General features: G+C 32.8%; 1 protein-coding gene across 1 annotated transcript in view; it reads left to right on the forward strand.

The window, feature by feature from the left end:
• Positions 1-16,454, forward strand: part of LOC108735993 (E3 ubiquitin-protein ligase HERC2) — a 53,309-nt gene that overhangs the window by 6,558 nt on the left and 30,297 nt on the right. The window contains exons 6-22 of the mRNA XM_025976452.1: positions 194-449; positions 616-826; positions 889-1,005; positions 4,690-5,007; positions 5,303-5,512; positions 5,574-5,847; positions 6,301-6,418; positions 6,474-6,608; positions 7,541-7,634; positions 8,170-8,377; positions 9,981-10,279; positions 10,527-10,851; positions 11,291-11,615; positions 11,933-12,115; positions 13,485-13,662; positions 14,378-15,819; positions 16,237-16,249. Coding sequence (XP_025832237.1) covers positions 194-449; positions 616-826; positions 889-1,005; positions 4,690-5,007; positions 5,303-5,512; positions 5,574-5,847; positions 6,301-6,418; positions 6,474-6,608; positions 7,541-7,634; positions 8,170-8,377; positions 9,981-10,279; positions 10,527-10,851; positions 11,291-11,615; positions 11,933-12,115; positions 13,485-13,662; positions 14,378-15,819; positions 16,237-16,249 — 4,706 coding nt within the window. The remainder of the gene's footprint in view (positions 1-193; positions 450-615; positions 827-888; positions 1,006-4,689; positions 5,008-5,302; positions 5,513-5,573; positions 5,848-6,300; positions 6,419-6,473; positions 6,609-7,540; positions 7,635-8,169; positions 8,378-9,980; positions 10,280-10,526; positions 10,852-11,290; positions 11,616-11,932; positions 12,116-13,484; positions 13,663-14,377; positions 15,820-16,236; positions 16,250-16,454) is intronic.

Raw genomic sequence — 16,454 nt, forward strand, 5'->3', positions numbered from 1 at the left:
GACTTGCACTATTACCGTTTTTACCAGCTTCGAGTTATTCAAAATTTATAAGATAAAATTTCAGATGGTTTTTTAGTTCTTCAACATTTTTTTCAACAAGATTTTTCTATAAGATACTACTATTTATCAATTAAATTAAAATTAAAGTATATCTTCATAGGAACTTTGTTAAATAGGATACTGTTTATTGTAGATCGTCAGTACAGTCGGCTAGCGCACCTTTATTAACATTCCTTAAAAAATTTTCGAACATCCCATGCCACAAAGCGAACGTATCTGATGAAAACAATTCTAGTGATATTTTAAACTGTGTTTCAATGTATCGAAAAATGGTCCAATTACCTACTGATGATGATATAGAAATTGATTTGCAGCAAGCTAGCGTCTTTTTAATTTCACATTTAGAACGGTTGGCTTCGCCACATATACCACCGCAGTCGTTGAGCAATGTGAGTACCTTGCAAATAAATCATTTTTGAAGTGATGTGCTGATTTTTCTATAAATTGGTTTATTTTTGAGCCAGGCAGCGATATGGCTCTAATGGTCTGAAAACCAATTTGTGTGGCAGTAAAAATTTCTTAATAAAGAGTTTATTTTTAATATATTTTTTTTAGTCATCATCTAACTTTCATGCCCAAAGCATGTGGATCTGGGGTTGTTTATCCTGGGGAGGTGTCAACGAGACACAAATTTGTGAATCAATATCAGAACTGGGAATTGTTCAGTTAGTATGCTCCGATCGAAATTTATACATTTTGACCCGAACAGGTGTCCTATATTGTATGCCATTAAATTCAGAAACTCCTTTTCCCCATGTTATTGAAGGTGTGTAAGACAAGTGACATACATTTGATGACGTCTTACTTTACAATGAAATTCTATTTTAGCTTTGAAAGATGTATTTGTAATAAAAATTGCTGGACATGTTGAAGGAAAACATCTTTTAGCTTTGACGAAAGATGGTATTGTGTACTCTTGGGGAAATGGAGACAGTGGTCGATTGGGTAATGTGTTTATCTTATAAATGATATGTTTTAATTATGTTGGCGGTCTAATGCGCAATTAGGAAGCTTCTTGACTAAAACATAAATTTCTGCAGCATCGCGCATTGGTATGAGTGATTGCATTCAAAATTCAGAATAATTATTTTGATATCATTAAATTTGATGAAGTTACAAGTGAGGATACAAACGAGATTTACTGAAGCTATTCGCCCAGTGTGAGGTTTCGCGGCGTTATTTATTATTTATTTGCATTATGTGTATGGTTTGAGTTTTCTTGAGAAGTTTGTAAAACAGAAAAAATGTAATTTCAAGAACTCCTGAATAAGTAAGGATCGATCCAATAAGCCAGAAATAGTGATTAAAACAAGTTTTTCGAGATTCCTTAATTAAACAAAAAAACAATTTTCAATTGGAATGAATCGGCGCACTTGTCTTTTTTCACTCTCTCTTGTAAAACTAACAATAAGTTCGTTAGGTTAAAAATGGATAGGGTGAGCCATATTTATAGAGCATGACCTAATAAGTATGTTTTGACTTTGCTGATGTTGTCACCTCTTGTAACTTAGTAATCAGAGTATTGGTGTGTAAAGCGAAAGGTCCCGGGTACGATTTCCGGCGAGGGTGTGGTAGCAATACTAATTTTTCCTCATAGTTTGGATAAAAATTAATTTATTTTTCACATTGATATTAAAATACCTTCTGTTCTTCTACTCTTTCTAATACATCTTTCTTTCTAACTTTTTCTATTCACGATATTTTTTTAACATCCTCTCATAACACCTCATCTCAGAAAGTTTCGCTGAATATTATACGCACTACACCAAAACTACTGCACCGATTTTTCTAGAACTGTGTACACTTCTGCTAAAAATTACTGGTAATAAGTGATTAAAAATTCATGATTTTCAATGCCTTATCTGCGGCTTTCTCTTCTTCTTTTTTTTTATCTGGCAAAAATTAAATCAGTAGAACCGTGCTTACGATGTATATGGTTGGTTGTGCACGTGCGAAGATATTTTCGCCAACTCTTGCATGTTTTGAACAAGGGCAGGCCTCCGTTACATATTAGTATTAGTAATTCAGTCCACTAGTTACCATAAAACTTAAATTGCAGGCGAAGATGTCGATTTATGCAGTGATTTACTGTTGGAATCATTGGAAGCTCTGCAGATATTGCCAGTGGCTTCGTTATTTGATTGTTCCACTGTTTCGCCAGTTTGGTTGGAAGTGGCTGATCGTTCTATAAAATTTTTGCGTCAAGTTGTCACCGGGTTCGTATATNAACGAGATTTAATGAAGCTATTCGCCCAGTGTGAGGTTTCGCGGCGTTATTTATTATTTATTTGCATTATGTGTATGGTTTGAGTTTTCTTGAGAAGTTTGTAAAACAGAAAAAATGTAATTTCAAGAACTCCTGAATAAGTAAGGATCGATCCAATAAGCCAGAAATAGTGATTAAAACAAGTTTTTCGAGATTCCTTAATTAAACAAAAAAACAATTTTCAATTGGAATGAATCGGCGCACTTGTCTTTTTTCACTCTCTCTTGTAAAACTAACAATAAGTTCGTTAGGTTAAAAATGGATAGGGTGAGCCATATTTATAGAGCATGAATTTTCTCATAAAACATATCCTTATTAATAGCATAAACAGTACGACGGTTAAATTTTGATACATGAATCTCTTGTTTTCTGATCAACACTGCGATAAGTGCATCAAATTAATTTAATCATTATAATTAGAAGTATACATCTATCAAAGAAACAAAATTAGTTACAATTGCAACTGGGTTTACAAGAAGTTCAAAGGTACCTAGTATAGTATAGGATATTAACTAAATAAAAGGCTTTCCTTCGTTCTGTTTAATCATTACAATATATATGGAATACACGGGGTTTTTATCGTTGAAATTTAACTTATCAGTAATGTTGTGCCCACCTATGTAGTGGTAACGCGGTAGCTAGGGAGTATGTGTGTAAGGTAAGAGAGAGTGCGAGGTCGTGAGGTAGACACAGAGTTAGAGCGGTAGCGCATGGTCGCTTTTTACATTGTAGAAGAATACGGATTAATAAATGCAATATTGTTGTTTGATGTAATGCAAGTGCTATTGTTCTTTACAAGTGCCTCCTCCTTACATTCTAACAAGTAACATAATGTTTTAATTAGTAGTGTTCCAAAAAAATGGATTTGCTTTTACGCTCCACATTTCAATTGCTAATTATTAAAAAAACTATTACCAAGAAACAATAAAATTTCATTAACAGTCCTCAACAAAAATGTCAAAAATCGAATAAGATCGATAAAATTTGCCAATTTCGCATAATCTGCAGAGTTCGTGCTTTTTGACAGTCGCCTTTAATAAATGGTGAGAATTGTCGCCATTATAAAGGCCTTTAGGAAGGCTTGGAACGAGACGGAGTAACAAATTGAATTTATAGAAATATACCTGATATGAACAGATTACAAATTTTGAGAAAAAAAAAATTGGCAGTTATAGGGACTGCCGATAGAAGTGAAAACTTAGAACTTTTAGTATTAAAATTTGAAATTTCACAATGTTTGAATAAAAATTGTCAACATCATTTTGTTATTAATTGTATGCATGTTTATACGGTTTTTTATTATTCAAATATTTACATAAATTTCAATGTACTTGATTTTTAACATTATTTCCCTCATCTTATCTCCTTCTTCTTTTTACTTTGTGTAATGTTTATTCAAAATTACTTTTTCCTCAGTATGGGGATTTTGTTGCAGTACTAACCATTTGTTACCATATATTTTGAATGTGTCTGAACGTCAGGACGTCTCCTAGCTTCCCTCTTTTTCAGAATTTTTAATTTAAGATTGGTCTTCATAACTACTACTTTATGATCGCTAATTATATATCTGCTCCTGTATATCTACTACTGTCCTTTACTTGATGTTTAAAATTTTGCCTAACAACTGATATCTCCCTAAATCACCTANGGTTTTTTATTATTCAAATATTTACATAAATTTCAATGTACTTGATTTTTAACATTGTTTGCATCATTGTCATCATTAATTTCAACAATACTTAGATTTTTTGTACTTTCATTTATTTCATTGTGTTCTAAAAAAGACACAATAGGCTTATGGTAACTAAAGTAAGAAATGGAGATGTTTAATTAAAATTTATCTAACTATCGCGTAAAAACCGTATCGATCGTCGTTTTATATTTTGTAGTACTGAATTTTCGATCATAGGACATATTTAAATTAAGTGTTTCATTTAGAAATTTAATTAATGGTAGATTTTTATCATCTGCGAAGTTAATATTGAAGTCTCCACTTAAAATCATCGGTACATTATCATATTTTTCGCCAAATCTTTTTTCCAGTATTTCAGAATCTTCTTTTGTATAAATCATCAATTTCACTTATAATTATACGCAGCACTAATGTTACACAATACGTCAGCTGTATCGCTACAGATATACTGCTACAAGTATGTCGGTGACGCGAACCCATAACATTTTCCCCTACCAAAACGTGCCCAACGTCGCTAAAGAAGTTTTCACTTCAAAAAGACGCAGTTAAGGGGTCTATGCGCTATTAAACTTTATTTTTACCAACATTGGATTTTAATTGTATCTGTGTGTTTGTTTCAGTTACTTGTTGAAATTATTATGTTGTTTTGATGCTTATCATAAACTTTTAGGACACGGTGATGCATTAGCCAGAGAAGAGCCAACAATTATAGAGTTGCTTCTAAACAAGAACATTATCGATATTGAATGTGGAGGTACCTATAGTGCTGCGATTTCGGCTAATGGTGAATTGTACACATGGGGCCGAGGGCATTATGGAAGATTGGGGCACGGTAAATCAGACGACTGCTTTTTACCAACTGTGGTTTCCGCTCTTTCTGGACAACATGTGGTCAAAGTTGCTTGCAGTTCAGGTGACGCACATACCCTTTGTGTAACAAATCAAGGGAAGATTTACAGCTGGGGCGATGGTGACTATGGAAAGTTGGGTATGTATTTGAAAATAAAAAAGAATCCTAAAAGTATATAAATATACCGCCAAACATACATCTAGTAGTACCTTAACTATTGTATATAGATGCCTCGGGTTATAGTCGCTTTAATTACGTTAAGTCATTCTAATGTATTAGTTGTTATACAGATCTTTTAGTTTCATTTTACTCGCATTCTTGTTTACAAGTGCCTTTAAATCTGCATTAATATATGACAATTCATAGATATATTGCTTTTGTGTCGTTTATGCTGCTTTGTTGTATTTGTCTAACTTTACATGTTGTTATATAGGCCGTGGCGGTTCTGATGGATCGAAAATTCCTAAATTGATTGAAGAATTACAAAATGTTGAAATAACACAAGTTTATTGCGGCACACAATTTAGTTTGGCGGTTAGTAAGGAAGGTCAAGTTTATAGTTGGGGAAAAGGCGAAGGATGGCGTTTAGGACATTCAACTGATGAACATGTTCGATTTCCTCAATTAGTAGAAAAATTGAAAGGTATGTTGAAGTGCATAAAAATTTGATCGTAGGAAATTATGTAATTTTGTTCTTTTCTTAGATAAACGTGTTAGATGCATTAGTCTTGGAATAGGACATGCTTTGGCATTGACTGATAAAGGAGAAGTTTATGGTTGGGGGAAAAATGATTTTAAGCAAATTTGTGACAATGGGCTTTATATCCAAGAGCCGATTCTTATTGAAAATTTACATGGCCAGAGAATATTCGGAGTATGTTGTGGACCATCCCAAAGTTTTGCTTGGACAGATTACAGTTGCTGGATTCCACCACTTAAATTACCATTCGTCATTGATTTAAACGAAAATACATTTAAGTAAGTCAGATGCTGTTAAAGTTAGCCAATAAACAGTGTAGATGTAATGCCTACAACCCTAATTATAAATCCTAATTAGAGCTCTATAAAAATGATAAATTAGAATTAGAATACGTTTTTTTGATCTGTGACATGCGCGAGAGGCAGACCTTGTAACCGAATAAGTATTTAGTTAACAATACGAGAGAGAAAGTGACAGAGCTGTTTGATTGTATTACCGCATATGCCACTAATTTTGTTTGTATGTTAAAGTTTATCTAGAATTATGCCATGATGTTACCACTATCGCGTGTAATTATTTTTCATAGTTTCATTAAGTGGCAATAGTTGGAAATATAATAAATAATTGTATTGTCGTTATGACTAAATAAGAGTCCACTAACTTTTAAGTTATTCAAATTTGCTGGATCACATGATGTGTTTAAAGAGCTCTAAATTACACTTTAACTTTAGATTTTTGGATCAACTGTTAGCAGTTATTTGCGAAAGGTGTCGTTCAATGCCAGGTGCTCCCATTGAACAGGAGAAAGAAATAATTGCAGTGTCCTGTTTGAAAATTCTCAGTTTACAAGTAGGCTTGATGTTAATAATAATGTGGTGCAGCATTACATTTGTATTTTTTTCAGTTACATTGTATCATTAGCAATAACGTTGATGCTAATACATTCAATTTTGGATCTGGTAGTAAACTATTGAATAACATAAAATCCAAAGTCGTATATCTTGCTAGTACACCTGGGATAACATTAACTGTACAGACGGTGAGCTATCGTTTTAAATATTTATGTTGCAGTTTAATAATAAATTATGTATAATTGGGTGAAATATATTTAAAAAAATATGGTTTCAACTATTAGATAAAAACAGCAAGCTTTTACAAATTTATTTTTAAAAACTCTTAGTTGTGCATCGACTATTATGCCGTTATCAAAAACACATATATATGTATTACATACTGACGCGGGAAAAATTTTGCTTGTTTTATTTCTATCACAGCTATTAATGCCGGTGGTCGAGCAGTCCCTCCGAGTTATACTCTAGTGCAAAGCTGGTGGGTAGGGTAGCCTTCTTTAAGGAATTCCGGAAATGAGTGGGTGGACGTTGATGAGAGATAGGGGAAATGAAAGAAATGTTTATCTGTGGAGAATTACTGCACCAAAATTTGCCACAATGATACAAGAAAACCAATAAGAAACTTCTTCCAATGACGGTTTATTTAAATAGTATAACTGGTCTGGGTTACTGTATCTGTACTGTATCTGTGTATGCCTCTGATGGATTTTAGTAATGGAAAAGTCCTAATATTGATGGTTCGCGACTTTAGTTTTGTTTGTTCTCATTAGCACGCCATATGTAGTTTCAAAACAAAGTGTTTTTATCTATTCATCTGATATCGATAATTACTTTGTTTAAATTAATTTATCTAATTAATTAGTTTATTTGCAAGGAATTTAATCCAAATCAGGGTTGTAAAGTTTCGAGGTAGACTTTACAATTATTTCCAACTTTAAAATCAATCTTGAAGAAGCCACACAAACGAAGATGAAGGTCTAACATCAAGAAAAACTTTACAACCCTTTTTTGGCTTGAATTCCTTCCAATGTATAGTAGAAAGGATAAAAAGGAAACTCCCTTAGTATATTTGTTTTATTATTGACTACCATACATTCTAATTTTTTTCAAAAAATTTTAGATTGCACAATCAACACTTCAAGCTGGCTGGAGCGTCTTATTGCCTACAGCTAACGAAAGAGCACAAACCTTGAGTTCCTTTTTGCCCAGTCCAGGTAAGGGTGTTCATTTTTGAATGATTTCTTTATACGCTACAGGAATAAGTTTAACCGACCATATGGAGATTCTGTTTCATGCATTTTAAATGCATGGAATATTGGTAGGCTAGTGACAATTATGATGTACGAGAGGCGGGACTTGTGCTTCCTTAGACTGATCAAACTTATGCGATACATGGCGCCTATGCAATCAGATCGTGCACGTTTTTGCCGTCTGAGGCGAAATTGAACTGCAATTGTCTAGTAAACAATATAAAGAAATTTCGTAAACAAAATAAATAATAATTCTAATAAAAATAAGAGGTTAATAACTTCTTAAAACTTTCAGTTTGGTTTAACATTGCGATACGTGATACTTTGGTACTGCACCTTGTGGAAGGGATTATTCCTAACATTTTACGTGATCGGTTAAATATGTTCTTCACTAGTGTATAAGTGTAATACTATTATAACTTCGTTTTTTCAAAATGGATAAACGATTTAGTTGTATGCTTAAAGTTTTATTTTATTAAGAATATTCCAAATTGTTAAGGTGTAGAAACCAACGCTTTGAGCTCTGGCCATCGTTTCATGTCTAATTTATTGGTGTGGAGTTTAATGGTAGATGGTGGTTTAGAAGCTGCTTTATGCGAAGCACTTCGTTCTGAAATTGTCGAATTAGCGGAAGTCGAGGAAACTTTCGAAACCCTCACCACCCAGACTTCTATTCCTCTGTTGCATCTCATCAAACAACTTATAAAGTAAGTAAATTGTTTATGTTCTATAACGTCACTGTGAGTACGACTTTTTTGTAAACGTGTGTTTTTACCTTAGCTTTGAAATATATCGCCCTTCGAATCGTTTTAAGTAAACAGTTTATGAACCTATAGAGGGATGTAAGCTAATATATTTAATTTTTTGTTTATCTTTAAGAAATCAATTTTTTTTATTTTGAAACACTTCAAAAAGTATAGCAGAAAGGTTTGTTAATATTTTAATACTTTTACATTCTAAGCTTGCATTAATATAAATTATTCTTTCATTTCTGGACTGTTTTTCCATAAATATTGAAATGCTTTTTTTTCTAACTTCTATCTGATGTTTGAATGCAAATTTTCGTGCCTTAGTTTGAAATTCTTGCATGGCCGTGCGGTTAACAAGCGCATAGAAGTAAATTTCAAATTTGTTAGTTTTGAAAATTCCTTGACGAGTCAGTAAATGGTATTTGTCTTTATACCACAAAAAAATAAACGGGTATGGACTTATCAACGAACTTCATGTACACTATTCTTTAAAATAAAGACAGACATAGAAGAGGATTTTATTGTTTTTTCCAGGGTTGAGGTCAATTAATTAAAAAAATTGTTTGGTTTTTGTTAGACTGAATTTTTTTGAAGTGAAACTTCTATATAGACAGGGGGGTATTACGATTTTTTTGTTAAGCGTTACGGCTGCGTGGAGACGTAGACGGTATATCGCGTGGCGAGAGGCGGCAGCGGCGGAGGGAGAGAAAGGCTGGCGGTGGCGGATAGAGGGCAACGGCTGGATTAGATGGATATAATGCGCAGCCGCTAGTCTGCTAGAGTCCCGGCGGCGTATGCTGTGCTCAGCTGTTGTTTTTTTACCTCTGCTCTCCACGTGGCTGGGCATCTTTGCCTCTATTTGCGGCCTGTGTAAAAAACGTATTGATAAATAAATAAATAGAGTTGTTAAGGAAACAAATTAATTACTTGAAGTTTTACGGGCAGGTTTTCAAAAAGGACAAGTATATTAACAATCTGCTCGTAAAACTTAGTAAGAGAAATCATAAACCAAATGGATTGTTACCGTAAAATAAAACTACCTAAACATTCAGAATCAGTATACAGTATTTCAACGAGAAAGAAAAATCTAAAAAAAATCTGCGTTCAAGCAGTAATACTTTAAAAAGGTATGTTCTCTATCAATTATATTTTACTAACAAATGTATGGTAACCTGATAGAACTATAAGTTAATAAAAAAATTCAGTTTGAAGATGGTTTAAATACGTAAAAATGCAAAAGAAAACAAATAATTTGTTTAATTAATTGACCGCCATCCTGGAAAAAAACAATAAAATTTAAAATTAACGATAAAGAATCTAACTTAAATAGATAGCGTACAATTTGACAAACGTCGCATTGAAAAAGGTTGGTACTATCTCTGCTGTGTGCTACCAATCACTGCTAAATCGAGTTAGGGATATTACTAGTTTATTCTCCTGGGATGCATAATATGTTTGTAGATTTGTGCTTCATATGTACTTTTTACATTGCATTTTCTAGTTCACCTTTAGTTTATTATGATTCGTTATTTTAAGATATTTATTGAGACTTTTGTTTTAGGAATGGAAGCTCTTACAGCCAATCTCGTTTGCAGGAGTACAAAATATATAACAAAGTCCTTGCCCAAAAAATGGAAGTTCCAGATCTCAGTCTGTTGCTTAGATTTCAAAGATTGTTGATAGCTAAGATTTACACGCAGGATTTGGATTGCAGAGAAGCGGCGGAGTCTTTGTTGAAGAAATACTTGTATCACGTTAGTGTGTATGCTACAGAAACTCTTCAACTTGCCTTTGAAATAGCCGTCTCAAGTTCCAGAAATTATATGTATGTCTTGCAAATATTGAAGGGAGATATTGTGGGTACGTAAATTAAATGTTTTACATTACATTTGTTCTTGCATGCCTACAGCATTCGTTCATAACAATAATAACGTTGATTTCTAAATAAGTATGAATGTTGAAAGAGCACAAAGGTGACCAGTAGGTTATATTTAAGATGTTATTATGCTGTGAATGCCACTTTGTAACCAATTTCTTTTTCTAAAGGCATTTTTAAAGTTGGGTGTGTGTTACAAATAGAAAAATTAAACTTTTATTATAATTTCAGATGTACTGCTACCTGAACTCATGGTCAGTCTTCTTCTTCTTCAGCAAGAAGTTCAACATTTCTTATTATCTATGGATTGGTTATATGTATTCGACGCTCTTTTTACAACCCTTGATAAGTTCTGCCATTTAACCCCGAATATAGAAGCTATAGATTCTGATGACATGTCATGGCCTGGCATGCAGCAATTTAACACTACATATTCGTTTTGCAAATCTCATGATGATTTAACTCTTATCAGAAAGGCCGATTTAGAGAACCATAATTTGGATGGGGGATTATGGGTGGTCATTAATAATAGAGTTTATGACGTTAAAGATTATAGGCAAGTTCTGGTGTGTCTGTTGATGTACAAATTGAACTAATTTGGATGATTCATAAGGACCACTCGGTAACTACAGAGTTTTGGTAAACCAATGACGGGGGGTTTTATGTTTAGTAAATCAATTAATAGCACATTTTTTGCTATTTTTATTGAATTGATCCCATTTGCGCCGGCCGCGTCCCAACCTTTAGAGCCCTTGCTTACAGTGAAATGATGATAATCCTGTCAATGAAGAAAAATATATCAAAAAGAAAAATGTATGGAATAGAAAAAGGTGTGAAAATACATCCATAGATTTTTTTTTCTATTTTAGAAAAAACCAAAATGTAACCGAATTTCGAAAATGTAAAAAACGAATGTTCGGTGAATAACATCCAAATTTGTACAATTAAAATTAATATTGTCTTGTTTTTTATAAAGTTTCCTTTTATATTAACAGAAGTGAGAATTCTATGCTACCAGAATTATTGCAAAGGTATGCGGGAAAGGATGCTACTCAAATATTCAATTCTCCTCATAACTTGACCACGTTGCAAGAAATGGAATCATTCGTCGTCGGTATGTACTGTCAAAATGACACTGAAATTCCTGCGTCTCTAATGGAATACGTGACGCTGTCAAAAACATTAACGGAGACGCATAGATGTTTAGGCTTTTTATTAGGACTTCATGCACATTCCTTAAGACAGAGTTATCCCTTGCAACCCGTTGAAATTGAAGCAGAAGCCTGGCTTAAGGCAGAATTCTTAGTTGGTGGATTGCAGGTTAGTATTTATTTGTACCAGTAAATCGTTATCAAAACTTAATTGTAGGCAACATTTATTCCCCCTATTCAACATCTGCTTACATTTTTTCGTAGTATATACGAAATTACCCCTTCTGTATACGTACAAACCGAGCGGCAAGGTGCTACATATAAACAAATATTATTAACTGCACCAATGATGCTGACCGTGCTACCTTACGTTTGCTTATTAATCTTAATAAGATTGAAATTATCAATTTACTTAATATGAAAATCTAGAATAATTATTATTTAAAACGTTATTAGTAAATACAAAGCCCAAATTTTGGTTTGTAGCTATCTCAGCCTCCTAATCCTTACGAAGAAGAGAAAGGAGAAGCGCGAAGCACAAATTCTACCGCTGGTAATACTCCAACAGAGCCTAGAATAAATGAATCACAAAAACCAGTTCGTTCTTGGCAAGTTGCATTTGATAAAGTCAGCTCCTTCATTTATGCATTGGCCGAAAGTCGAATTTCGGTAAGTACTTAAAAATTTAATATTTAATTGTAGACATTGTACTTAATAATCTTTTTTTAAGTTTGAACTAAACTAAGTAACTAATGCACTATTATTATCTTCCTCAAAAACGTGTACTAATAAAATAATCAGAGCAATAAGGGCAGTAAGTTATTAGGAGTTGCCTTTAGTGAATAATAAAATTATACCTTATTCTTATTGCCTTAATATTGTTTCAATTACTAAGCAACTAATTTCGCACTTATCAATCAGGGAAACCTTTTATACCATTATTTAAGTTCTGGATGACACAAGCTAATGAAGTAGCGCACTCTTAGCTTAATTTAACGTAAATAAAAGGTGCGTAACTCCGTAAGAATTTTTTTTCATCGTTGTCAATAAAAAGGATTTGAGCTTTGACTGTAGATTAGTATTAAACTTATTGTTATTTCACCGTATACGAAAATTTGCTTTATGTACTACTAAATATAAACTATGTTACTTTGTAATCATAATATCTTATAATCCTTATTTTACTTACATTTGCAGACACAATTTGTATAAAAAAATAGATAAAACTGTTAATATACATATGGTGGCTATAGTTCCGACTTATGAGATAAATGCAGGTCGATGTGTGTTGACGGCCCTCTTAGGTGATATACTCGGTTTTGTTCTTTCGTTGACCGGTTTGTAGTAATGCTAAGTAAAATAAGGTTCATTCTACACAGACGTTAATACGCATAAAACAGTTTACTCAGTCTTTTTTTTAATATGCTTTTTATGATGTGTTAAATGATATTAACTTGATTTAATTGTCAATTTTATAAATTTCAAATACATGAATACTGTATGATTTGAAACTAGCTGATTCTCGTGACTTCGCCCGCCGATAAATGATGTGCGGTATCTGTTTACTTTGTGATGAGGCAGAAGTAGGAACTTCATCGCTCTTATGCATACGCACCGCGTGCCCCTTTTTTTTCAGTGGCAAGAAGACATGTCTAATGTTAAATAGGAGCATTGTGATAATATATTAAAGTGAATTAGTTTTTGAATTAATTTTGACCACTACAGAATACCTTAAATTAATGAGGAAAAATTGTTGCTGTTGACACACTCTTAATTAATTTAATAAATTCAAAAATTAATTCGCTTTAATGTATTGAAAACCCTACAAAAATTCTTGTTATCGTGCTAATTTTTATTGGAGATAAAGGTCAAAGGTCTAAGAACACAACTAAAAAAATTCGATCGTAAATTTGATCAAAATCTGTCTAGTGTTTGGTTGTTGTATGTGCTCATCACTGGATCAAGTTATCGTTTTATTTAAGCATATAGAAGATTATAAGTTATAGTCGTTATTTGTGTTTTTTTTTATTTTATGTAGGACTCGTACGTCATTGCTTTTCTGGCTATTGTTGAACAATACTGCAAGCAAAATAATTTCTTAAGCAGAGTGGATTTTTCATTTGAACACCCTGTTGAAGAAATTGGTAGAGTGTTATGTGCAGTCCTTCTGAAACATTTGGGACTCGGTTATGTTTTGTTACCGATTTTGGATTCCTGTAAGTAAATAACATCTTTTTACCCCTACATGTTTGCTATTTTAATGCTTTAAATTCTATACAATAGAATAATTAAAGCATTAGTAATGACAATTGTTTTAGCTTTTATTTTAAGTTAGTTATTGTTATAAATCACTATTCTTAGTCAAACGGAGCGAATGTTCTAATTCGGACACATCAATGCGCCGTCGCTATCGATCGCCTGCGGCTTTAGTCCATAACAATACATTATACCAGTGCAAACGTTTTAAGAGTGAATACGTCAATTTAATTCGCGAGTATTGTTACATATATTGACCTAAATTATTTATTAGATGCTCATAAAAAATGAAACATAGTATAAGTTCTTTACAAGTTAAAGAGATCTATTTTACGAGTCTAATTCTTAATGATTGCCTCTAAAAAAAATATGGGAAGAGTCTGAGTGCGGAACGTCTCTCGACATGTTTTCTCTTATTTCTATCGCATTTATTAAACTAACTTTTACATTTACAATTTTTCTTTTACTAGCTGCGCTTATTGGCTAAATATGGCGTACTTTTTCTTTACATAAAATGTAGCTTTAAGTAGAATTAACACTGTGTTTAGGTTTTTTGACTTCACAAATGCCTATAACATTCTCTCTTGTCCAGACTAAAGTTGTTTTCCATTAATTTCCATTTTTATAATATACAACGTTTATGTATATGAATTTAAAAAATTTGTATTTTTTAAGATTTGACTCAAGCAGATTTCAAGATTTCGAAGCCCATTGCGGATATGATAAAGGTTGTCCACGACACTAAATGGAAACTAATTAAAGTACGCCAAGAATTAAATCGTAGTTATAAAGAAGTATGCATTCCAGTGTTGGAAAGGTGCCGTTTTCTTCTGTATGAAGTCAAACCGGCAGTGAGCATTGAAATGGATGCTTATAATAAAATAAACGTACTGCACAAAGAACCACGGGTAAAGACATTAATAAGAAAAGTCATAAGGGAATTGAAATGTGGAAAATTAAAGTTCGACATTTACAAGCCTGAAGATATTGTTAATGCAACTATTCAATCACAAAGTCAAAAATGTACTGAAGATATACAAAAGATAAATAAAAGTTCTACTTCCGATATTAGAAATAGCGAAACTAAAACTGAAGCAGATGATTTCAATAATGAAATCAAAAACAGCGGTGTCATTGAGAATAGGATACACTCTGACGCCATTCATTATAATGCCAGTAAATGTTGTGACCAGAAATCAATAAAAAATCGTACAGACCTTAAAACTGAACTGGAAGAAAAACTTCACTCTTCCGAAAAAAGAGATTCTGCCGTTTGTAATCAGGTACTTCAAGAAGAAAAATATAAACGGATAGAATCTGAAATATTACTTAGTAATATTTTAAGTAAAATAATGGAAAAGAGGGTACAGAAGACTTTTTTGGAGAAGGCTAATCTTATGTATAATATTGTTGATTTTTTAACGAAAGATCATGTCTGTGATATTGACGTTTTGCGAAAAGCAATGTACAGTCAAGTGAAACGATGTAAATTTCGCAAAGAGGGATTACTATTAGTTAAATATTTGCTCGAAAAAACGTATCTTCTAAAATCTAGTCATTATGCAATATTGAACGGTTATATTGGCGTCACATTTAAAAATACTAACGAGAACGTTTCTCATTGTTTGGACAATATACATTTAGTAACTCCTGCGTTGAAAACCGACATTCTGCTTGCAGAAATGTATGTTGTCGACTGGTGTATAAACAATTTAAGATTTTTAATCATGAAAGATATTCCCGCGAAAATTGGAAAATCTAGATTATGTACCGTCAAAGGAAATTTAAATTTAGGGACTTACTCGTTCTTAAGAGATACACCCAAAGCAAGAATGTTATTGGCTATTATGGGAATTTTAGCAGCGAATCGATATACTGCTGTAGAATTGAATCAGATTGTGAATAGTGGAGTTATTAGTTCAGTATTGTCGTTGCTTCGTCAAATAGGTTGCGAACAAAGTGCAGTAAAAAAGAATATGGAATGCTATGTATTATATGCAAACAGCCTAGAATTGAATAAGCCCAAGAAAACGTCACTCTCAGGACCAGAGCTGGCATCTATGATGAAACTAGGAGTGAAGGTTGTCAGAGGAGTCGATTGGAAATGGGGAGATCAGGTAAGTTTCACAATGATTACTCAAACAACAAAAATATTGTAAGGTATCGTCTATTCTTAATAAAATAGTGTGCATTAGTGATACTTTTTATGGAATGCTAACTTCTTTTTACGCATTTTCGCCACGTTCACGAAATCGCTCTATGGTTTCACATACGTGCATAACGAGAGGATCGATGCTGTACATAAAAAAAATTACCCAAAACTATAACAAAAATTGTTTGTAAAATAAATAAAAGAAAATGTGTAAATAGAATAGGACAAGTAGTTCCTACAAATTTTGTTAGCTTCGCTCTTTTCACGAGTTTACTCTCAATAATATTAGCTATTACACAATCTTTCTGTGCTGCAAAGAAACAGTAACTTCAAAAACATGCATCATTGCTACCAATTGTCACAATGTATGTGGTAATTATAGGGTTGTTCGGAAAGTCATTTCGTTTTTTTTTTGTGGAAATGAAAGACAGTTTTCGTATAATAAACAAATACTTTATTAAATTATTTATATATTGACCGTTCTGGTCCAACACCTTTTGCCATCTTTCTGGTAGTAGAATAATTCCACGCTCATAAAATTTTTGGTCTTTGCTGGCAAAAAACTGATCGAGGAGGTTTTTGACCTCCTCATTTGAGGTG

This window comes from Agrilus planipennis, unplaced genomic scaffold (assembly GCF_000699045.2).
Source record: "Agrilus planipennis isolate EAB-ADULT unplaced genomic scaffold, Apla_2.0 scaffold75, whole genome shotgun sequence".
Classification (NCBI taxonomy): domain Eukaryota; kingdom Metazoa; phylum Arthropoda; class Insecta; order Coleoptera; family Buprestidae; genus Agrilus; species Agrilus planipennis.